At 28.0% G+C, this 24846-nt stretch overlaps 5 protein-coding genes across 5 annotated transcripts; 1 reads left to right on the top strand and 4 right to left on the bottom strand.

Annotated features, from left to right (window-relative positions):
- Positions 1–3314: 3314 nt before the first annotated feature.
- LOC124935425 (SKP1-like protein 1A) lies at positions 3315–4854 on the bottom strand. Its single transcript, XM_047475859.1, has 3 exons — positions 4813–4854; positions 3568–3948; positions 3315–3488 (listed from the first exon to the last, which is right to left on the bottom strand). The coding sequence occupies exons 1-3, from the start codon at positions 4852–4854 to the stop codon at positions 3315–3317; spliced, it is 597 nt and encodes a 198-aa protein (XP_047331815.1).
- Positions 4855–8739: 3885 nt separating this feature from the next.
- Positions 8740–9339, bottom strand: LOC124936555 (SKP1-like protein 1B). Its single transcript, XM_047477060.1, has 2 exons — positions 9016–9339; positions 8740–8916 (listed from the first exon to the last, which is right to left on the bottom strand). The coding sequence occupies exons 1-2, from the start codon at positions 9334–9336 to the stop codon at positions 8740–8742; spliced, it is 498 nt and encodes a 165-aa protein (XP_047333016.1). The 5' UTR covers positions 9337–9339.
- Positions 9340–10960: 1621 nt separating this feature from the next.
- On the bottom strand, positions 10961–12181 carry LOC124935424. Its single transcript, XM_047475858.1, has one exon. It carries the CDS (start codon positions 12179–12181, stop codon positions 10961–10963), a length of 1221 nt encoding a protein of 406 aa, XP_047331814.1.
- Positions 12182–16439: 4258 nt separating this feature from the next.
- On the top strand, positions 16440–18777 carry LOC124936678. The gene is made up of 2 exons (XM_047477197.1): positions 16440–16822; positions 17690–18777. The coding sequence occupies exons 1-2, from the start codon at positions 16520–16522 to the stop codon at positions 18515–18517; spliced, it is 1131 nt and encodes a 376-aa protein (XP_047333153.1). The 5' UTR covers positions 16440–16519; the 3' UTR covers positions 18518–18777.
- A 3190-nt stretch (positions 18778–21967) lies between these two features.
- On the bottom strand, positions 21968–22960 carry LOC124937037 (BOI-related E3 ubiquitin-protein ligase 1-like). The gene is made up of 2 exons (XM_047477549.1): positions 22611–22960; positions 21968–22527 (listed from the first exon to the last, which is right to left on the bottom strand). Exons 1-2 carry the CDS (start codon positions 22788–22790, stop codon positions 21997–21999), a joined length of 711 nt encoding a protein of 236 aa, XP_047333505.1. The 5' UTR covers positions 22791–22960; the 3' UTR covers positions 21968–21996.
- Positions 22961–24846: the final 1886 nt, after the last annotated feature.

Genomic DNA, 24846 nt, shown 5'->3' with positions numbered 1-24846 from the left:
TTTTGAACTTTTGGGTACAAAACCCTTGTATTAATGTCCACTAATTTTTGCACTAACTCATTTAGAAAATTATACTGCATTAGTGTTGACACTAACAAATATGTGTATTGCGAGAACTAGTGCATATCAAATGGCATATATTGTAATTATTTTTGAACTCTAGGGTACAAATCCCCCTGTATTAGTATTAGTGTGCACTAATTTTTGCACTAACACAATTAGAAAATTATACTACATCAACATTTGCACTAACAAATAGGATGTGTATTGCGAGAAGTAGTGCAGATCGAATGACATATATTGTAATTATTTTTGAACTCTCGGGGTACAAATCCCATATATTAGTGTGCACTAATATTTGTAATAACCATTTAGAAAATTACACTACATTAGCATTTGCACTAACCCATAAGATGTGTATTGCAAGAACTAGTGCATATCGAATTACATATATTGTAATTATTTTTGAACTCTCGGGTACAAATCTCCTGTACTAGTGTGCACTAATATTTGCAAACTCATTTTTAAAATTATACTACATTAGCGTTTGTATTAACCCATAGGATGTGTATTTCAAAACTAGTGCAGATCGAATGTCAAATATAATATACATCTTAATTAGTAACAATTTTAGCATTAACTAATTATTAATTATTTCTTACCACCCCATCTACCCATTACTTCTTTACTAACCTTATTCAATTCTTCTTCTTCATTTTTCCTTTATTCCATCACCATCTTTTCTCTATATTTTCTTACCTTTTCTTCATTTTACATCATTCATCTATCATTTTTTTTTTCAAAACTCCATATTTCATCAACACCTTTGAGAGGATCTTCATACATTGGTCACTAAAATCAAGAACATCAATGCATTGGTTTTGCATTTCAAGTTAATCACCATTTCAAGGTAATTATGTCTACATTTATACTTAATATCTATAAACTTCATCACTTACTTTATCTATTATTATCTTTCATTATATTTATATATATATATATATATATATTCTTTGACTTAGATAAACATATTAATTTTAATGAATAAAGATATTTTAATTCATAATAATAGATAACCATGGTTTTATTGATTTTAATATGTATTGTTTCAATAGAAGTGCATATAAATTATATATATTGCAAATTATATAAATAATTGTAAATGAGGTCTGATCGTGATTGGATGTATAAGAGAAACCCTGAAGGCATGGTATATTTTTTTAAAAGGAGTGCAAGAGTTCATTTCATTTGTCACAACTCAACTCAGTTATATGGATGGTGAAAAAATAAGGTTCCCTTACTTAAAATGTCGTATTCAAAAGTACATTACATCGGATTTGTGCCTTAGTCATTTGATTAAGCATGGATTAATGGAAAACTATCATACGTGGTCTGCTAATAGGGAATCCATTCAAACATCGAATGTATATACCTTTCGATGTAAAAGACCTTCGCTCGGTTACAATGAAAAAACAACAAATCGATACGAGTCAATGGTACATGACATGGGTTTTAGTTACCAACCAAATGTAGGAAATAAAGCTTTATCCTCTTCCAATTCTAACACATATTTTATCAGAAAAGTTTTAGAAAGCATTGGACGCGGCACACCAACTGATATGGCCTAGTAATGATAAACTATCTGCAACGGTGAAACATCTTAACATCAAATCCGAGAACAATTGGTCTGAACGTGTTTCAATAAAATCTCGACTACATTAGATCAATGTTACCAAAGACAATTGAATGCCGGATAGTTATTATAGCATGAAGAAATTGGTTGAAGATTTGAGTTTGTCCGTGATTAGAATTGATGTATGTGGAGATAGTTGTATGCTTTTTGGGGTGGAGATATTGATAAACAATCATGCAGCTTTTGTCATCAATCTCGATACAAAAAAATGTTTGTAAACCGAAGCCCCATAAACAACTATTTTATTTACCACTAGCTCACAGATTGCAAAGGTTTTATGCCTCAAATGTGACATCCACTCACATGACATGGCATGGTTGTCATGCATGTTAACAAACATGGATCATGTGTCATCCTTCAGATGGAGAGGCTTGGAAGACGTTTGATCACCATCATCCAATATTTGCACTCAAAAATAGAAATGCCCAAATAGGCCTATGTTTAGATGGATTTGCTCCTTTCGGACAATATGGAAAATCATATTCATGTTGGCTAGTTATTCTAACACCGAATAATCTACCACCTAGGATGTCGTATATGTTTATTTCATTAATTATTCCTAGACCAAAAAGTCCTAAAAAAAAATTATCATTTTTTTCCTTCAACTCCAACCGGTTATAGATATGAGTTGAAAATGTTAAACTATTCATCCTCATATTAAGGATGACAATGAAATATGGACAAAATTTTCACCTTTGAATCTGGCTAGTAAAGCTCCTAATGAATATTCTAATAATTTTTTTTTATGATTTATTGTAAATCTCAATTTTACTAGTTCTCTAACGGATTTGACGAAAAATATTGATTTTTTTTAAAAAAAAATTATTAACATACTATAAATCAATTGAAAGAGTCTCGTCAATTGCTGGATTCCATTAAAAATTCCACAAATTAATGAGGAGTCTGTTATCTTTTTAAATAAAATAAATCTTTTAATATTTATTAATTATTAGTATTTTATATTAATTGTATACTTAATTATAAATAATAATAATAATAATATAACTAATATTTTAAAGTAATCTATTAATTAACTATTGTACTATAACTTTCCACAATGAACTAAAAAGAGATTTTTAATTATAATAAAAATAATTCTACAAATAAAATAGCTTAATTATAATGAATATGTTAAGAATGTAAGGCTTATATATGCAAAATTTGTTCATGTTTCCTCTGACAAAACCAATCCTACAATTGGGGTGGAATAATATGTCACTTAACATTAAACATTGATTTTATAAAAATTACCCACAAAATGTATACAAACTTTATATCTACATAATTTTCACAAAATGTTTACAATATGCCAGTCAATTCAATGAGTTAATGTAATCCCTAATTGATGTATAATCATAGGATTGAATAATCTATAAGATCTTCATTGTATATCAAAGTATGGAATCATAAATTAGCCAAAATTGATGTTTGTATAAAGAAGAAAACTTATAAATGATTGAAAATTAACCAAGATTAAATGATAACAAAAGATTTAACTTGCATTATAGAAGAAACCAGTAACAATATAGCATTGACAAAACTAATGAAAAACAGAAGTTTATTAGCAAAGAAGAATCTCTAATACCATCATCCAAACTAAAGAAGAATGTAATTATCATCATTATTCAATTGGCCAACCAATCTCCTTACGAACTTCCTCTTCTTCCTCTGGAGTGTAATCGTTCTCGATCCTAAGTTTCTTCCTAAGCTCCTCGATGCTGTTTTCTTTTATCATATTTGCCACAGCCGTACAAAGTAAATCCAATAGGTTCTTGATATTCAAGAATCTTGCAGCCTGTCAAACCAAATTTAATCATAACACAAAGAACACATAACAATAAGAGAAATTAGACAAAGAAATAAAAAAAGCAAACCATAATGAGATGAAACAGTGTCTCCACATCCACTTGGACGAATTCTGAATCAAATTTCTTGAGTTCTTGATCAACAAGAATTTCTTTGGTCGACTCGAAACATGAGTTGAGAGGATCATTAGCATGTTTATTGCAGTACTCCTTAACCTTGACCATGATCTTGTAAGTGATATTTGACAAATGAATAACCTTATTCGCGCCATCATTCTTGACCATCTGCTTAAGCGTTTGAGATTGATTTGCAATTGTTTTTTTCATCGTCAATCTCTTATTATCGGAAGTCTTCAATACAATCTTGTTCGACTTGGACTTGGACTTGAACTTGGGCTTCGACGTCGATTTCAATTTCAATTTCAACTTCAACATCTCTGCAGTGTTTCGCTACAACCAGAAAAAGGAATTAGAAAAAGAGAAATATAGAGAGGCTACAAGATTACCCTCCAAAGTGTAAATGTATACAAAAGTTTTCTGAAATAAATCTCATCTACTTCATTACAAGTTCATTAAAATATATCAATTACAACAAATTTACACACTTATATACTATTAAAAATTGACTCAGCTTTTCACATATTTGCCCCTAATTAGGGTGTTAATTTATATATATATTAATATTTATCTTTAATACATTTTTTTTTTTCAAATAATCCCACAAGAAACAAGATCCGAAGATCGACACCTTTTCTTTTAAAAATAAACCTCAACAATTATATATACTTTTCTTATTGCAACTGCTTTCTCTATTATTATTTCAACAGATGAAAATTCTTTAACATAACTATTGATTAAATAACAAATGTCTATTTTGTTTTTTCAATATAAATTAAAAATAAAATTCTGCAAGTTCTTATAAATAAATTAGAGTTAATTATCAAAAAATCAAAACAGAACTTCAATAAATAAAATTGATGTGTTTCGAATTTGAATGTTGAATCTTTTAAATTATGATCTTCTAACTTGATCAAATTAAAAGATATATATGTATTATGAAATTGTTATTTCCACTCTAAAAATTACAAAATTCAATATTATAAATTTGAATAACTAATTTACCTCCGGTAGTTAATAGTTCAATTAATTTGATATAAAACAACTCTATTATAAGTTGTGTTATAGTATTCAGAATTTATCTTTAAGGTATAATATTAAAGATCATATTATGCCTCCAATATCAACATTGTAGCATTATTCTCCCCATTTTGTCGTGATAATCACCCACATTGTAAAAATGCATTTTTAAATCACCTTAAAGTCACATCCAATTAGTCCATTATCTTGTAGTCCCATATCGAAAAATGTTTTTCTTACTTTGAACTTACGAATGACCCTTCTTAATGTCTTTTAACACGCATATCGTGTATAAGTCTTTACGAAGCTTAACTAGTCTCATTTTCCACGAAAAGATGTTGATTCACAAGTACAATGATTTTTCCTTTGTCCAAATGCCTCAGTAATCCAAAAAATATATTTCCACATTACTTGTGTTTTAACTCACTATGTAGGAAAAATAGTTCTAACCAAACCTATAAAAATAACTTGATAAAAATAGGACAAGAAATAATAACATAATTAATAACAATTTCAAATTAATTTAGTTAGTGTTAATATATAAGTTAATGCATATACTTACAAAACAAATTAAGACAGTCCAAAAAATATAGAAATTTACTCACCTTACTTAGTCAATGTATTCTTTTTCTTTATAGAAAAATAAAATACAAGAGATATATTTGGTAAATATATATAATATTACTAATTATGTGGTAGTAAAAATTGTTAATTTTAGGACTGAAGAATGAAAAATAATATTGTAAATCAATATATATAGCTGTCATTTTTTAAATATGTTGTAATAGAAATTGATAAATATAAAATATAAATTATTATTAACAATTTAATAAAATTACATATATTGTAAAGTAAGATTTTAATTTTAGTGTCAAATTATTCTTAACAATTTAATAGATACTATATTATATATTATAAATTACAACACATAGATGTATAAAATAATATATATATATATATATATACATATATATATATATATGTATATATATTGCAAATGAAGTTATAATGTTATAATAAATTTAAAATGTTGGAACAAATATTATTAATATATAGTTATAAAAGAAAATGTCAATGGAGGTAAAGATTACAACTTTGGAATATTATTAGATTTCGGCAAAATTAGTGGCAAAAATGTATAATTTTGAAGTGAAAAATGACTTTTTTTTAATTCTATTTAAGAGGAAAATCGTATGGTTGTAATTAATTTTTTTAGTGGGATGAGTAAGACCTATAAGTGGCTCTAATAAGTTTGAACAAGTAAAATCTATAAATATATTAGAGACTTGTATTAAATTAATTTTATTTTAAAAAAAAGGCTAAAATCCATTTCACAAATGAAATTAATATTTATTATGTTATATTTTGTCTAATAAATTAGGACTTTTCTTGGGTTGGTTTAGACTTTAGACAATTGTTTGTGGAATGAAATGAAGTCCATTAATAAACATTAAAAATTTCAACAAATTTGGTGATAAAAATTGAAAAGTCCTCACCATTGGATCACTTTCTTGATCCAATTTATTTATAGTTTCAATCTCTATTTAAAATAAATCTTTAAGTATATATACAATTATTTTTAATATAAAAATCATTTTATTCTTTAACTTTTATATTTTTTTTGTATGATTTAATGTAAAATCTCAATTTTACTAATTCACAAATGCTCAAAGAATTTTAAGTAAAATATTGATTTTGATTGCCTTGATTGTAACTTACTAATGGAATACTAAGAACTGCAATTAACATTATCATATTGTTTTCTTGATTTCTTTGTTTTCAACTTATGGATGTCTTGAAATACTAAGTTAATGAATGATTCATAACACTGAGAACCAAATTCACTCCAATCGATCTATTATAACCATCTTAATTTCTATCCAATTATAACCAACAAAGAAAACAATTTCTTATGAGATAGCATATATACATAACTATCACATAATTTTTCTTGTTGGTCATGATATTAACTCTGTTAAAACGTTAAAGGAAGCACATACCTTCTAGTGTTATAAATGAAGACAAGAGTTTGGCATTCTAAGGAAGCGTTAAAGAAGAAACTAAATAGGATATCTATGGCATAATGGGTATTAAAGAGAGTACACTGCCGATCAAGTATTTGAGGAATCCATTGACTTCAAAACAAATTCAGATTCACATTGCATGCCACTAATGGAAAAGATTAAAAATTCGATCTTGGAATGAGCTAATAAGAAGTTGTCATACGCTGGCCGAATTGAGTAAATAAAGTCATTATATGCATCATTGGGTATTGGTCCCAACAAATTATCCTTCCAAAGAAAGTTATGAATGAGCTGATCAAATTATAAGAAACTTTATTTGGGGAAATCAAGGAGGGAAAAGAAGGTGAGTTAGAAGGATGTGTGTAAGCCGAAGGAAGAAGTAGGCATTGAGCTGAAAAATTGTGTGGAATGGAATAAGATCCTCATGATTAGACACTTTTGGGAGATTGAAATGAGACAAGATTTATTATGAGTACGTGGGTGCACTCGAGGTTAATGAAAAAGAGATGAGTGTTTGGACATGTAAAATCAAAATGGACATGTCGTGGTCGCTCAAAAAAAAGAGAGTGCAAAGAAGTTGTTTGACATTAGCATCGGTAATGGAAGAGCCACTTCATTTTGGCATGATCATTGGTTTAAAGGCGAGCCAATTGTAACGAAGAAGGAGTTTGAGTTTGTCCGGATAAGGAGGAATTGTCACGCCGCCACTATTCGTGATTTTGGAGAAGTGCAATAGAACACACTTCTGAGGCGTATTCCGAAAGGTATGAGAATTCTTGAGTTTATAAATGCTTTACAATTGAATGAGCAAATGGATAGGAAAGTTGAACAATGTGGTAAATTTTTTGCGAGTCTTACTTGGGATATTGTTTGTAGTAGGGGAAATTTGATTCAATGGTCCCATGTTGTATGGTCCTCCAAGATTATTCATAAGCACCAATTTATCACGTGGTTTTTTTTAGGGAGGCTACTCGTGATCGGCTTAAGAGATTAATAGAAATACCGGACTCAAAATGCTTGTTGTGTGAAGGTGATGAAGAGACTTTAGATCACCTATTTGGATACTGCCCATTCACCTTGGAGTTGTGAGGATATAAAGGAAGTGGCTATGTTAAAAGCAAAAGGAGAACGGTTTCATTCAAATGAGTTCAAGTGTTGTTTAAGGATACTTTGTTTTGTTGTTTTTCTTACTGCCCATTCATATGTCTTCACTCGAACTTATGAATAAGTTTGGTGAGGTCTTAAAGGTCAAACAAGAGGTATGGAATCACAAAATTATAATATGTGACATTTAAGGATATTTAGTTTTGTTGTTTTTCTTACAAATTATAATATATTGCAGGTTCCTTACACGATAAAGATATTTCCGGGTGGAGTGTTAAGTACGATGACAATAACCAGAAAGTTGTTGAGTCGGTGGAGGAATCCCATCAAGATTTAATCGATTGGGTTGTCAACGACATAAAATTACAGAATTTCTAGCTATATTGTATTGAAATGCTTTGGCATTCATCTATTAGTAATGATGCTTTTCTCATATGAATAAGTTTGTTATGAAACAAATCTTTAATATTCTCTTTTGTACCGAAAAATGGGTAATATTTTTCACAACAAATTGTTCTTGATGTTTGGAGATTTTTTCTTTTCTTTTAAAAGTGAATTTATATTCCAATCATAAAATCAAAAGTTAAAATCGAACCAAAACCAATAAAGAAAATAATCTTTTGAGACATCATACTCAAAATCACATAATCTTCAAATATGTATAAACTAAATATTTAACCTGCAATTAAGTCATAAATTGCAAAAAGATTCAAGATACCCAAGTTTATCTTATCCCCTACAAATAAAGCTATAAATAAATAATTGAAAGATGACCAAGATTACAAGATTAAAAAAATTGCATTAATGAAGAAACCAACAATGTAACAGAGTGATAAAGCTCATGATAACCAGAAATTTGTAGGCAGAATAGGCTCAATATTTACAAACAAACAAAAGAAATATGAATGATTGTCTAAACTAAGAAACAAAAGAAATATGAATGAATAGATGACTAAACTAAGAAGAAAGAATGAAATTATTGATCAAAAGCCCAAGAATTCTCCTTAAGAAGTTCTTCTTCCTCCTCTGTAGTGAAATCATTCTTGATGTTAAACATTTTCCTTATCTCCTCAGGTTTCTTTCCCTTTATCATACTTGCCACAGTCTCACAAGCTAAATCCAATAGTTCTTGTATCTCCAAGTAATTTGAAGCCTGTCAAAACCATAACCCAAAACCCTAATTCAAAATCCCATAAAAAAGACAAAAAAAAAAAAAAAAAAAAAACCCTAATTTCAAAACAAAGAATCAAACCATAATGAGATCGAACAGAGTCCCCTGATCCACTTGCAAGAATTCTGAATCAAATTTCTTGAGTTCTTCTTCAAAAGATATCTTGAGTTCTTGATTACAAGAGAATTCCTCAGACCTAAGAATAGCCTCTCCATGTTTATTACAAAACTCCAAAACCTTAGCCAAAATCTTGCTGTTGACATTTGGAATAGGAATTGTATTATTTGCACAATCATCTTCAATCATGTGTTTGAGCGTTTGCGATTGAACAGCGATTGATTCATACATATCGAATAAAACATCATCTGAAGACTTCAATACAATCTTCTTGGAATCCGTCATCGCGGCGATTGCTTGCTAGAACGCTAAATCAAGAAAAAGGAATTTTAAAGAGAGAAATTTAATAAAGAACAGCTTATACAAGATTACAATAGAATAATAATATAACCCATATATATAAGTTTTATAAACATGACCAAGTATTTTTTAGTATATTTAAAATGTATAAAATTATTTTTTATTTTCAAATTGAAATGGTATAAATAACTTGAACGCTATAAATTTGCAACTATTTTCTTTAAACCATTGACAGAATTTAAATTAGTTGAAATATTCTGGTTTTTAATTCAATACGAATACAAATAATGAATTTATAAAAATTAAAATTCTAATAAAAAAATTAAATATATCATTTTATTAACTTTTTATTTCCTAAATGTCTTACTTTTTATTAACTTTTACTAATTATATCATATTTTATCTATAAGTAAAATTTGGAATTATTTGAATATCAAGTAATTATATTATATATATATAAATAATAACAGAATATATCAGACTATATTTTATTAAATTTGTATTTACTAGTTGCCTAACTTTATAACAGATTCCGTTTTTACTAAAAATAATATATATATTATATTTTATCTATAAGTAATTATAATAATAAATATATAAACTGATTTTCATAATAGATTCATTTCTTGATTTTATTTCTTTAATGATATATAGTTTCTTGATTTTATTTATTTAATGATATATCCATACTGTGCGTTTTTTAAAATGTTAATGAAAACAAGAACTCCCTAGCTAAAAAAAATACTTTTCATTATTTATTTTTCTTGTATAAATTTTTTATTCATAATATAATTATTCATATATTTATATTTACTTTTCTTATTTTGACCAATTCTATTCTTATATTCTTTTAGATTATTTGAATTATTTACAAAAATTTATTACATCATATTTTTCTGAATAATCAAATAACTTAATTTATTAATTAAAATATTAAAATAAATTCATTTCTAATATTTAAATATAAAATTATTTTTTTAATAAATTAATTCAAATATCTAAAATATCCCACTTCTTTTCATTAAATAAATTTTGATTTTCATACCTACATTTCTTTTCCAAATTATTCAGCAAGAAACAAGCTCTAAATTTTGATTTTCATACCTACATTTCTTTTCCAAATTATTCAAACAAGCTCGAATCTTTTTTTTTTCAAATAACCCTCAAAAGTTATATAAATTTCCTATTGCTACTGATTTTTCTATTATTATTTTCAACACATGAAAACTCTTTAACAAAACTCTTTATTAAATAACTAGTTTTGTCCTTCTTTTTTTGCAAAATAAATTAAAATTCTGCAAGTTCATTAAATAACAGAGTTAAGCACAAAAAAATAAAAAATAAAATAAAATAAATAAAAATAAAATAAAATAAAATAGAAATGTTATAGATTTGATCCAAAATAATGAATCTTAATTAATTTTTCAAATTATGATATTCTAGCTTGATCGCATTACTCATTAACCAAATGAAATTATTTGACTTTCACTTAAACAAAATTACAAATTAAATTCAACATTACAAATTAAATTCAACATTATAGATTTTAATAACTAACTTACCTCTAAAATCTAATAAGTAGATCTAATCTATAAAACAAATATATTTCTTATTCCATAAACCCTAGATTTTCTTGAAAAGCAATCAGAGGTATACCATTGGGAATTCGTCTTAAGGTGTTGGTGTAAGAATATAACATTAAATTCACACTATTGCATCCATGTCCATTGCCTATCATAGTCAGATTCTTCTCTTGATCATCATCACCTACTATGTTGTAAGAATAAACATTGTTATTTTCCATTGCTACAATCAAGGTTTTTCCATTAATCACCTTAAAATCGGCTACTTCTGATATTCCATGTTCTTGTAGTCCAATCTCGAACAATGTTTTTCTTAGGATTTGAGTCCACGACCACGAGTCACCCTTCTTAATATCTTTTAGTACCCATATAGTGAACAACCCTTTACGAAGCTTAACGAGACACATTGTCTTACCCTTATTCCACGAGAATATGTTCATCCTACAAGTATAATGATTGCGTCCTTTATGTGAATGCTTTGGTAATCCAAAAAATCTTGTTTCTTCGTTATTCGTGTTGTAACTCACAATGTAAGGAAAGTAGTTCTCGCTCTCCCTCCCAAAATAACATGATAAATCGGACAAAAAATAAACACAATTGTCCAAGAAAACATGTTTCTCCGTACATAAACTCCTCCCTCCGAGATTGTGACGTCGATCACTCTTCTCCTTCCACACCCTGTCTTCATGGGAGTATACCATACATTTATCCAAAGAGATCCAATCGTCATTCTCCATCATAATGATCATAAGGAGAAGGTCACCATTATCACTATAATTGAAAACAACTTTCATATTAGTAGCATAGTTTAACAAACCTAAAGGTTTCGGTATCTTAGCGATCATCCCGGTGGCCGGATTGAGGATAACAAAACTTTCAACATAAGGAGATTGTGCAACGGTGGTTCTACCAAAGAAAAGGCCTCCACTCGATGTGATTAGTTGGACATGATCTCTCAAAAACTTCATAGACTGCGGTTGAACGCCCATATAACATAAATTTTGGTTGGGAAGAGCCAAAATTTTTGTCATATACTTGTCGTAGTTAGATGCATTCCCTTGAATAAAGATACCACAATCGTCCATTGATCTCATATTCCGATCTTGTTGCTTACAAAACGATTCTTCTTGTATGAAACTTAAACAATGATGAGAAGTTGACGTGAGTTTCAAAATTGATTTCGCAGGCATCCATGAGAATATCTCCCTTGAAATTACATAGAAAAATCTTTCACTGAAATTAGTCATGGCTTAGATTTTTAAAATAAAGGAATAGTAGATGGTTTGAATGAAATATATATATAATATGACCTTGGTTTAATCCGGTGTAACTAACTCCTTTTAATTAGAAGATAAAACCAATGATATATAACATGTTTCCTAATATACAGATTTTATTTTTACTAACCAGTCATATTTTATTTCAAAGCAATTATTCATATAAATATTAATCAAATATATTTTATAAATCTCATTGAAAATATATATTCTGATTGTTGATAATACTTATTTTATTAATAATATTAAACATCCATAATTTCCTTTTTTTTAAATGCTAACGGTAAAAGTAAACTCACCAACAAATATATTTATTTCCATAATTATATGTTATATAAAAATTTGTGATTTATATTTACTTTCCTTACAAGTTTCTTATTTTATCAATTCTTTCTTTTTAATTATTAAAAATAATATTATATCACTTTTTTTAAAATAATCAAATAATTAATTTGTCAATTAAAATATCAAAATATATTTATTTTATTTTTATAAAATTTAAATTTTAAAAACAAAATAATATTTTAACAATTTAATAATCTAAAAATTTATACTTATTAATCAAACAAAATTTCAATTTCATATTTATATTTTTTCAAATAACACGTGAAATTAAAAAGCTCGATTCTTTAGAAATAACCCTACAAAAATTTATAAAAAAAATTCTGATTTGTCTATTAATATTTTCAACCCACCCAAATTCTCGAACTTTTTAATGAGTTTGCTTTTGTTTATCTTGGAAAACAATTGTTCCATAATTTTTTTTACATGATTAAAGCTGGTTCGAATTGGATTTGGGTTACTTAAATGATTGTTGATTTTTTTGAACTTTTATTTTTTAGTAATTTTTTTTAAAGAGTATTAATATATAGTGATTAATAAAAAATAATAATTATTTTAATATTTTAATTAATTAATTAAGTAATGAAAGAGAGGAGATGAGTAATGAAGTGATATACTTTTGTTATGGTTATTCAAATAACCACACTCAAACAAGACATAAGTTGCTTACAATTGCATTATTAACTCTTTCTAATATTAAAACACATTATCCTAAAACTAATAAAAGAGATTTAAAAAATAAATGATGTAAGCACTAAAAATGTACTTAATTTATAAATTTAAAATATTTATTTTGATTTATTTTCAAATAAATAAAATCAAAATAATTAACCTCAAAACCAAAATTTAATTAAACAATTAATTAGATTAATTATTATCATAATTAAATTCTAATAAAGTATAATAGCCAAATAAAATAAATAAAATTATTTGGGATATATATTATACTCATTTTATCTCAAATTAATTTAAAAAAAATCAAGAGATCAAAATAAATAATTTAGGATATAATATGGTACCTATTTTATCCCCGAAAATTATTATTTAACCCAAAAATATAAAATAAAATAAAAATAATAAAAAATTGGTAAAATATTTGTCATATTTATTTAATATATTTGGTGTATTTTAAAAAATTAAAAATAAAGTCATAAGAGTAAAAAAAATCAATTTCAAATAAACCCTTAAGGTTTTAAATAAAAAATAAAATTCGCAATTGGGTTTAGACAAAATTCAGGAGAATAACTACAGTCGAAATCACGGTCATCGGATGGACACTAAATTTTTATCTAACACCCAAAATCATCCCACGTCGCCCGCTACAGCAAAAAAAAAAAGCGTGCGAAACAGCGGATCACTAAACGGTCGTTTCAACGCAGTCTCCTCCAATGCGAATGGAACGTTGACGGAACGCTCCACGTTGCCAAATGTGCCCGAAACGATGTTGTTTCGCCTGCGGCTTTCAACTTCGTCGCGATCGCCGGAAGGATAAGAACAACAGCAATATTTGATTTCTAAAATATGGAACTCTATCACTTCTTGACCATTTGGACTGATTCAAAAAATTAAATGATCACCTTACTTCGGTGATCATTTTCCCTACATCTAGGATGGTAATTACCACTTACATCGGCAATTGGCCGGAAAAATAGTCAAAACATCATGAATGGTGTTTGGCTAACACCGGTGAAAAAAGGGTCATTACCGAGAGTATAATCTCTCGGTAATGGCCCTATATATGTCGGTATAGATATAATACCGAGAGTTTGGGTAACTCTCGGCATTTGTCGGTATCACTTTCGGTAAATCTAATTGGGTGTTTACCGAGAGATTTCGTAAATCTCTCGATTTAGATACCAGGGAGAAAAACCGAGAGTTATTTGAATAACTCTCGATTTTTCCTTACAAAAAAACCCGAAAGTTATTTGAAAAATTTTCGGATTTTTTCTCGCAAAAAAACCGAGAGTTATTTGAATAACTCTCGATTTTTTCTTACAAGAAAACCCGAGAGTTATTTGAAAAACTCTCAGATTTTTTCTCGCAAGAAAAATTGTGAGTTATTTGAAAAATTCTCGATTTATATATCAGGTTAGTTCTCCTCTAATGCAAAAAAAAAAAAAAAAAAAAAAATCAAAAAGTTTTCATAATTTTTTTCACATGATTAAATTAAGTTGCTCACAATTGCATAATATCAAAATATACATGTATATTGTTTTGTCCCTTTTATATATATTAATATTTTTGTCTCTTCAATCCTCATACTCAAGTCCCATTTTCAGACATTTTCATTCATGTTCTCTAGACAATAAGAAATTTTATAAATACATTTCTTCACAGGATTAAGTTTTTTCATTTTTGTTTGAGGATAGGTAAATTAATTGAAAAAATATTTTTTTTTTTTTAAATAAAGTAAAAAAATATAGATATTTAGGTCATTTCTAACTTAAAAACTTATTTTTTAACTCAAAATTCATTTTCAAACTCAAAAGAATATTCTCATAATATATTTTTTTTACACCAATTTTTTAACCTTTTCAAATTTATCTATATATTTGAATTTTACAAATTGAATCTTAATATTTTTTTTCTCATTTAATTAGAGAAAATTATAATAAAATTAATTATAAAGGAAATAATTTATATACATAAAAAAAATTATACATATTAAATAAACACAAATTATACTATACAAATAATAAAATTACATTAAAACAAATATTATTAAAAATACAAATTAAATTTATCAATATTGTTCATTATTATAAATATATTATATGTAAGAATATATTAAAAAAAATATAGAATAAAAAAAATTAAACATATAAAAAACTAAATATGTAAAATTTACCTTCATTTAAAAGATCAAATTATAATTAAAAAAAATGTGTTGGCTGCATTTTCCACTTGATAATGAGTCTTAAATTTGTGATCAAATCATGATAGCATAGCCTAATATAATCCAAACATGTTAAGTTAAATATTCTTATTGATAACTAGCATTTAGCCCGTGCATTTGCACGAGTAATAATATAAAAAACCGTGAAAAAAATTACGGATAACATTTTTTTTTTTTTTTTTAACCGTTTTAAATTTATGGGTGGGTCAACACATAATCCGACCCAAATATCCATTTACTCAACATTATTATATATTAGTTAGTTAAAAAGTTGAATTTATATTAATGTTAAAACGTCCCGCGTTTATCAAATTTGGTGTTGAATTTAAAATATAAAGTCTTTGTAGCCTAGTTGGTTAAAGAGTTGTACTTGTTTTGTTAGGTTGCAAGTTCGAAACATACCTCTAGCATTTTTAATTTTATTTTTAATCGTTTTAAATTTAAAAACGGGTAAACCCACAATCCGACCCAAGTATCCAAATTAACCACAGCTCTCGACCCGGCAATCCGGACACTTTAAAAATTAAGCATCATTATATATATATAGATTAGTTCGGCTATTTAAATAAACCAATACTGTATCTTATTAAAATAAATCTATTTTATTTTATCAAAATCCTATATTCAGCCTTAAATATATCTAATAAATGGGTTGAGATTTAGACTTTAGACTATTGTTTGTGGAGAGAATGATGCCACCGGTAATAAGCATTAAAAATTTCATCAAATTTGGTGATAAGAATTGAAAAGTCCCTTTTACCACTTTCTTCATCCAATTTATTTAAATGGAAATCTCTACTTATTGCAGTTTGCTTCTATCTTGCTATTATAATTTCCTATTCCAAAAAAAAAATTTTAAAAAATTCTTGCTTTTTCACTTTATTTCTTAAAATCATATGTGGGTATATAATATGAAAATTATTATAAAAGTTTTATATAAATAATGCTATAGAAACTTGTATATATTAATCTTATTAGTACTAATATTTGTGAAATTTACTTTCTCTCTCTTCCCCTGCAAATTCTTAAGCCAAAAACCTGGGATTTAGAGAGAGAGAGAAGAAGAAGAAATGGAGAGTCTTATCTATTCAAACACCATATCTTCTTCTAGATTCCATTTAAAACGCAGTAATCGCCTAACCCGGCTTAGCATAAATGACATCGGAAAATTGGGCCGTTCACCGCCGTTTTGTCTCGAATTCCGGCGATTCAATGTTGCGTCTTCTCCGACATTTGCTTTTGCTCGATTACCTGACAAGAACTCGATCGAACCGTTGCCTCTTTCTTCTACCGTTGCGGATTCTTCAGATGAGTCTAATCCGGCGACCCATTTTCTTAAGAAAGTCCAAAACAGCTCTGCTTATCAACAAAAGGTATGATTTTTGGTATACTGCTTTCTTATGTGAAACTAAGGGATGGGTTTTTTTTAGTTTTTTAATTGGGTATTTTGGGTGTATTCATGATTAGAACTTTCTGATGAATTGTGGTTTTTTGATCTAACCTTAGTGTTTGAGGGTTTGGATCTACTTTATCTGACTGTGTTTATTTGATGATTTGGAACAAAATTGGGAAGTTTAGTGGGAAAATGGTGTTTTATTCACAGTTTATGAATGAAAATTAACCTAAGATGTAACTGCAAACTCCTTGTGACTGCTGAATTTTGTCCAATTGCTTTGGATTGGCTTCATCTGATCTGGTTGAAAAATCCATCGAATTTTGACTGTCCAACCTTATCCCAATCAAACATTGATTCAGGACAGTTTAACAATTCGATCTTTTTAGGCATATCTGGATATGGGCTGGAATAAGTTGATATATTCATTCGGTTCCACACCAAGATGAAAAAGTTTGATGAAATGATGTTTCCAAATTAAAATATAGCTCTTTGTGTTGTTAAATTGTAGGCTCCATTGAAACTTGCATAGAGATTCTAAAGTGAAGCTTTCATTTATATGTTTTTTGGGCCATATACTTGAGAATATTTTTGTCAACTTTGATTAGGTTTTAAATGGGGAGAATCATGAGAATAGGATAATGTTTACCTTTATGTTTTCAATCATAAGAAAAGACAGGGGAAAAGGAAGCAATGTCTAAAACACTGAATGTCTCAGATTCGATTTCTAGTAAGAATAGCATGATTGAAGAGGAGTGAGGAGTCATGAATGATGAGGGTCATTCTAGCTCTTAGTGTTATTATGTTTTATCGAAAATTCAAATGTATTTTGTTATTATACTTTCAGGCAGTTGCTGTTGGGACAGTTGTACTATTATCAGCTCTTGTAATGATTCTAATCCATCCAGTCATTGTGTCACCTGCATTTGCCCAAGGAGGAGGCCAAGCCACCGCCATCTCCAGTTCTAATCTTTTCCGAACTGAAATCCTAAGTAGTGCTTGGACCGGGTTCCTAGCAGGTTGCTTACACACCCTATCAGGACCGGACCACCTGGCAGCTCTAGCTCCACTTTCAATTGGTCGAACCAAGCTAGAAAGTGCTGCTGTCGGAGCTTTATGGGGTTGCGGTCATGATGCCGGACAAGTAATCTTTGGCCTACTATTCTTACTTCTCAAGGACCGACTCCACATTGAAATCCTAAGAACATGGGGGACTAGAGTTGTTGGTTTTACCCTTCTCGTAATTGGCGCCATGGGAATCCGAGAAGCTTCCGAGGTCCCCACGCCTTGCGTGAAACTCGAGAACGGGGAGTGTGAAGTGAGTGGTGCTTACGACGATATCGATAATCGAGAACCGAAGAGGAAGAAGAAGATTGGATTTGCTACTTTTGCGACGGGGATTGTGCATGGGTTACAACCGGATGCTTTGATGATGGTGTTGCCTGCCTTGGCATTGCCTTCTCGTTGGGCGGGTGGTGCATTTCTTGGAATGTTCCTTGTGGGGACGGTTATTGCAATGGGAAGTTACACGGTTTTTATAGGGTCGTGTAGTGAAGCGTTGAAAGAGAGGGTGCCTAGGATTACAGAGAAATTGACGTGGGCTTCGTCGTTGATTGCTATTGGTTTGGGAATTACTCTTCTTGTAAGCCAGTTCTTCGGGTTTAGCTTATATTGATGTTTTGGGCGGAAGAAGATGTTTTTAGTCGACGGTATTAGAAGAGATCGAATTTGTAGATCAGATGTTTGAATCTCGAGTTCCTCATGTCTTCGTCTAGTTTTGGAAAAATGTTCAAATCTAGGTTTATCTCTTGAGAATTTCTTATGTTTTGATTGTTATTTTGGGCTGGTCTCTCATTTTGTCAAATTGTATGAGGCAGTATTATTATTGTTTAGAAATTGTTATAATTATTTGAGAATTGAGACATGTCTTCTGAATTATGTATTGCATCATTATTATCTTGTAAGAATAGGAATGCCACCAATATGATATAAATCTGATATTTGTCCCTTTAAACTAATTCTTCAATGACATGAGGGTGATTTATTTTCTTTTTCACTACAGATTTAAATTGGAGCTGTATTTTTTTCGGTCTAATATTTAATTTTTTGTCTCGAATTTTTATAATTTGTATCATTTGCGTTCATATTTGTCAATTATTTTGGTGTGATACTTTCTTGAATCTGTATATATCTTTTTCTTAATAGTGTAGAAGATAAAGTTGTCAGATCTAGAGTTGTTTCAACTTTGTTTAATAAAGAGTTTTTTAAACTGATCTTTTATTTGAAGGTCCGCTTGTTGTATGTATATATCAGGGGCGAATCAGAATCAGATTTCAACGAGTGCTCCAAATTTTATCAAGTAATTTTTTTTTTACTATTTAACATTTATATCAAAAATAAAAGTATAATTAATAATGATAATAATAAAGATACAACAAAGGGAGTCAATTGAGTTCTTCTGGGTGTTCATTTATTGAAAATGTTGTAAAATTTGTTCATTTTCAATTGTGAAAAATATCTCATTCTCGATGTATAATACCAAATTGTCGTTCATCCACTCATCACCCATTCTATTACGTAAATCAGTCTCGATAACTTTCATCGCAGAAAATGCTCTTTCAACAGAAGTGGTTGTAACAGGTAAACCAACGCTAACTCAATCAACCGATATACCAATGTAAAAACTTTATGTTTCCCAGCATCAACCATATTCTTAGCAAGACTTCACAAATCTTGAATCATAAAAAATTAATTTCATACATTTTGAATGTAAGTTTGAAACTAGTTCTCAAGTACTATACAATCAGTTAACAAAAAAATTCTCCTAATAAAGTTGAGCAAGGTAGTGTATTTTACCAATATAAAATTGAGAAAATGAGTCATTTGGATCTAAACAAGCAATGCAAGTAAGTAGCTCCGTAGTTGATTCCAAAAAACGATTGTTCATCTCTTGAATCATCGTATCAAAAACATATTATTATAAAAATCGAATAAAAAATGCTATTAGAAAACAATAAAATTCAATAGATTATTTGACCATGAGTGAAGAAAATTAATACCTCACAAAAATTCCAACACGATGGTGATGAAAATTAATAATCATTTGCCCATTACACCTGCTTCGACCACGAGTTCTCATATTTTCTTCCATATTTGATATTGGGATAATTTTTGACATATAGATATAGTTTAATTTGCTCATGGATATACTAAACATAAGCCTATACACTTAAACAATATAATACAAATTTTCATACAGCAATATTCAATTATATATGAATACAACCATTTCACTCGACATCACTTTTTTCTTATTTGAACATAAGTCAATTGGCAAAGATTGCCTATACGTACACTATACATTTCAGTAAAAAAAATCTTACAACAACATGCAATTATAAATGAATACAACAGTTTTAATGGTAAGTTAAACATCAAAATATAGCATATTAATGGTATCTATCACAAAAACATACTTTAAAGGGTATATTTCAAAATCAGTTTATATTTCAAAAAAACATACAGTAGGTCATACATTGAGAAGTGCTCCTCCACTATTAAAATAAACCAGACAAAACACATTATTCTCTCGACCTCAGGATCACTCGTAGAAGCTATGAGACCTCCGCGCTAACCAACTACGCCACCACCCTTTTGTACCACTTGTCATTTTTAATTATATATAATTCATAATTAATTTGTATAAATTATCCCAAACTTTTCACAAAAGTCAAGGGTGCTTAAGTCCCTTCTACACCCCTTGATCCGTCATTACATGTATCCTACCTTGATTTATACGAATTTCTCATTATTTTGACCTTATTTATTTTTTTTTTAATAGTCAGTTATTACTTGGTAGAACTTTTTTCGACATTGTTTAACAACTCACGAGTAATAACAAATTTAGTGCCGCTCAAAATATTTTGACGGCTTTGTATAATTAGTTTGTTCGACTCTCTGTACTCCTTCAAAATGTTTCAAGATTGTCTATAAAAAATATATAATTTATAGTAGGGTGGTTATTGAATATAAACAGATGTATTAGAGTTGTATTCATCTTAGGAGGACAAGGAAGTTTCCATATTTTCATTGAACAAACATAGAAAGTGGACTTCTTAAAGAAACTTTACCCGGAAAATGTAAAGTTAAAAAAAAATAGAATAGGAACTTTTATTTGTTTATAAAACTGATTTTGCCATTTATTAGCATCTTTTCTCAAAAGGCATTTGACCATAAAGTAATCATTTTGACATTCTACTTAAATAATTAGCATATTTGAAAAAGCAATATTTTTATTAAGTTTCTTGAATATTTAAGATATTTATTGTAACAAGAAGAAACGGTCAATTTTTTTTTAGATACAAATATTTTTCAGTATAATATGGTTAATTATTGTAATTGAGATTAGCTCCTCAAATCAAAATATATTTACATATTCAATTGTTATAAAATATAATTAATAACTTAATTAACATTAGTTAATCTAACAAATAAAATAATTACTGAAAATATTTGTAGACATAAAGGTGTTCAAATTTTTTTAATTATTATTTTGTTTGTATGAATAAATTTAATTTTATGAATTTCCTTACTTGTTTCTCTGACATTATGATCCTCAACCGGGCCCATATGAATTAAATAATTAATAAAACTTCTGTCAGTTGGCCATTATTACAAACAAAAAAAAATACAATATTTGAAAATATATATTAAATTTCACAATTAAATTAATATAATATATTTTATCTAATTGTTTCAAAAATTGAAACTAAAAGTTATTTGATAATACATTTTAATTATCATTTAATCTAAATAATGAAGTGTGTTATCCAAAAATATTTAATTGCTTAAATCTCAATTAAGTTAAAAAAAACTAAACTATTTTAAAGGCAATTTAACCCTTTCTAGCCAAACCCTTTTTAGTCCTTACTCTTATGATATAATACAATTAAAAAAATTTTTATGCAAAATGAGAATAAATTAAATATAGGACAATAACAAAACAAATGATGTCAAATTATAATTTTAAATTAAAATGCTTCTATAGATTGAAATTAACTTTACTAAACATATAATATCCATGTTTCTAAATTAAAAACAAACAAAAAAACAGAAATGTCATTAAATATACAATAAGTTAAGAAAAAAATGAAATCAAAACAAAGCATGTAAACAAGATTTCTTGGCCATATTACAAACAGGACAAGAACTCATTAATGGCTCACAAGATTCACATGAACAAAGATGTCTACAAGGCAAGAAAACCACACAAGAAGAAGACAATCCACACCTTCTACAAATCATCATTCCATTTCCCATCATAAATCCATTATCATCTTCTTCTTCTTCTTCAATTCGAGATTCAGAATCTTCAATTTCAAATCCAAAATCACATCCACCATTGTTGTTGTTGTTGTTCTTATTGTTCTCTCTTTGTAACTCTGCAATTGAATTGTTAAGAGAAACCGCCATAGCTTCCTTCTGCAAAGCAGAAACTCTCCAAGCTTCATTCTCCATTACCATCTTCCTTAACAAGTCTTCAAGCTCTGTTTCCTTTCTCTTCCCTTTAGCAATTTCTTCATCTTTCTGATTTGTCATGAAAATTGCTCTAGCCTCGTATTCTCTAAGGATTAAAGTTATGTTCTGTCTTGATTGTCTGTTTATTTCAGATTTCAATCTTTCCCTCTATCAATTAAACCAAAAAGATTCAATCTTTATACTCATAATAACTAAAGAAATAAGAAACAGATTGATTGAACAAATTGAACCTGTGAAATGATGAACTGATCAATCTCTTGTCTTTGTTTCTCCAACTGAAAAGCGATGCCATGAGAATGAACGAGGTTGTTGCGCTGGATCTGAATCGAATCATACCCATTATTGTTCATGGTGAAAGACTGAAGATTTCGGTTTTGATTGTGAGAAAAAAACTGGTCTTGAAAGGCCATTGTAAATAATGAGATTAGGTCAAAGATAGTTTTTTGGGAGGTGGGTATTTAAGAAGAAGACGAAGAAGGTGAGGGGGTGGTGGAATAGAAATGGGATTTCTAAACGTGCATGGAAGCGTGATGTATATTAATTAATGGGTGGGAAGAGATCAAAACTATGATGCCGTTTTTTATTCAACAATATTTTACTTTTTCAATACATATATATATAATACAATATTTTTCAAATAACCCATATTATGTGAATACAAAATTAATGTCACTAAATAAGGATCTAATTATCACAATTTGAATGAGCTTTTTTTTTCAAACAAACCCCCAAGTCCCCAACTTATCAGTTGGTCTTCATATTTTAATATAATATAATATTTTATTTTTTAAACTAATTTATTATATTTATAAAAAATAAATAGTTATTTCTTTTGTTTTTTTTTTCACTAGTTAAAAATATTACATATTTTTTCAAGTCATTCAAATAATTTGAAATGGTATATCTTAAAAAATACATAAGGGATCTTCTATTTCGGTTTTCCCTATTCCGCTTCACATGGATGGGCAAAATGGTATATTTTATTTATTTTTTAAATATGACCATTTTGCCCCTCAATATGAGGGGAACATGCCGAACATAGGAAATTTGTAACAAGAGATCGTCCCTGCAAAAAATACTACATTTAAAACACAAAATATTCAAATTGATAGATCGTATACAAAATTGTTTATATTAAAAAACAATTTTTTTTTAAAATTTTCTCAAATATTTCTTTATTCACATTTTTTTTATTCACCCAAATAACTTTCAATAAATTAAAAGTATAAATCTCAAAAATATATCCAATTTAAAAATACACTTTCAAAACGTTTGTAAATATTATTTTATTTAGAAACATTATAAACTAACTAAAAGAACCAAAAATAATAAATTAAAATAACAATATCACCCTGTTATCCATTTGAAAAACCTAAAATGACTAAACTTGTAATAAATCATGTCTCTATCATATCCTTTCTAACCCTTCAAAATTTAAACCCATTTAATAAAACCGACCCAATTTCAACTTTTAATTTCCCAACTCCTACCCACAAAAAAAAAATTAAAAATTTAGTTAAAACGACTAGACCCCACACGTCTTTTTTTTGTAAAAGAGAAGCATTGATTATAGGAAGAGAGAGAAAACTGTATGGGGTAGAGTGAGAGCAGAAGAGACGAAAAAGGAGGGTACACATGCAGATTCTGTGAGTAAACTATGGGGGTCAGACATTTCAGAGAAAGAAGAAGACGTTGTTGAATGATGCAATTTTTTCAAATAATTTATTTCCATTTTTTCAAATAAATTTATTCATCTTTAAGGAAGGTGGCAAGAAGAAGATGATAATGCCGTATTTATGCATGTGGAAGACTCAGTCTTCTTTTTCCTTTTCTTTTTTTTTTTCTTCTTTTCAAGATAGAGACGGAACAGAATCAATAATACTATTTTTGTTCATCACTTAACTTGTCAGCAAAAGTAGACCGGATCAGACCGGACCAGACTATAAATAAAATAAATAAAATAATAATTATTCAAACTTACCTTTAATGAGTTATTTACGTTAAACGTATTTGGCACTATAATACATCAAAAACCCACATTCCAAGTAATTTTTTTTATTTTGGAAACTGCTATTTTTTACATTCAAAATCTAATTCAAAGAAAAAGTTAAAATAGAAAATTATTTATTTTTCTTCTTTGAATTGAAATATATATAGTACTATATCCTTTTTATAAAAAGAAGAAGATCATAACTCTGATTATTTCTATGATCATAATTCAGATTTATTCCAATGTTATTTTACTTTATATTTTAGAATTATCATTCAATTATTCTGTGATTTTAAATCCTCGTTTGATTGTTTTGATTATAATTTATATCATTCAACTTAGGACTTGTTAAGAAACTGAGTTTTTGAGTTTTCTCATAGATGAAATTTAAAAAAAAAAAAAATTAAATTATTATGACAAAAATACCCTCAATAAAATATGTCTTTTATTAATATTAATTTTTATTAATATAAAAT

This window comes from Impatiens glandulifera, chromosome 4 (genome assembly GCF_907164915.1).
Source record: "Impatiens glandulifera chromosome 4, dImpGla2.1, whole genome shotgun sequence".
Classification (NCBI taxonomy): Eukaryota; Viridiplantae; Streptophyta; class Magnoliopsida; order Ericales; family Balsaminaceae; genus Impatiens; species Impatiens glandulifera.
Note: the sequence above shows the minus strand (reverse complement) of the source record. Positions and strands in the feature narration are given on the sequence as shown.

Bases quoted from the DNA above. Each gene is read 5' to 3' on its own strand.
- LOC124935425 (XM_047475859.1), bottom strand. From the start codon at position 4,854: ATGGGACTACAAGATAATGGACTAATTGGATGTGACTTTAAG. The intron at 3,949-4,812 runs GTGATTTAAAAA...TTCTGGTTGTAG, and splicing joins TAATTGGATGTGACTTTAAG to CGAAACACTGCAGAGATGTT. The intron at 3,489-3,567 runs GTTTGCTTTTTT...TTGGTTTGACAG, and splicing joins CACTGTTTCATCTCATTATG to GCTGCAAGATTCTTGAATAT.
- LOC124936555 (XM_047477060.1), bottom strand. From the start codon at position 9,336: ATGACGGATTCCAAGAAGATTGTATTGAAGTCTTCAGATGATGTTTTA. The intron at 8,917-9,015 runs GTTTGATTCTTT...TGGTTTTGACAG, and splicing joins CTCTGTTCGATCTCATTATG to GCTTCAAATTACTTGGAGAT.
- LOC124935424 (XM_047475858.1), bottom strand. From the start codon at position 12,181: ATGACTAATTTCAGTGAAAGATTTTTCTATGTAATTTCAAGGGAGATA.
- LOC124936678 (XM_047477197.1), top strand. From the start codon at position 16,520: ATGGAGAGTCTTATCTATTCAAACACCATATCTTCTTCTAGATTCCAT. The intron at 16,823-17,689 runs GTATGATTTTTG...TTATACTTTCAG, and splicing joins GCTCTGCTTATCAACAAAAG to GCAGTTGCTGTTGGGACAGT.
- LOC124937037 (XM_047477549.1), bottom strand. From the start codon at position 22,790: ATGGCCTTTCAAGACCAGTTTTTTTCTCACAATCAAAACCGAAATCTT. The intron at 22,528-22,610 runs GTTCAATTTGTT...TTTAATTGATAG, and splicing joins ATCAGTTCATCATTTCACAG to AGGGAAAGATTGAAATCTGA.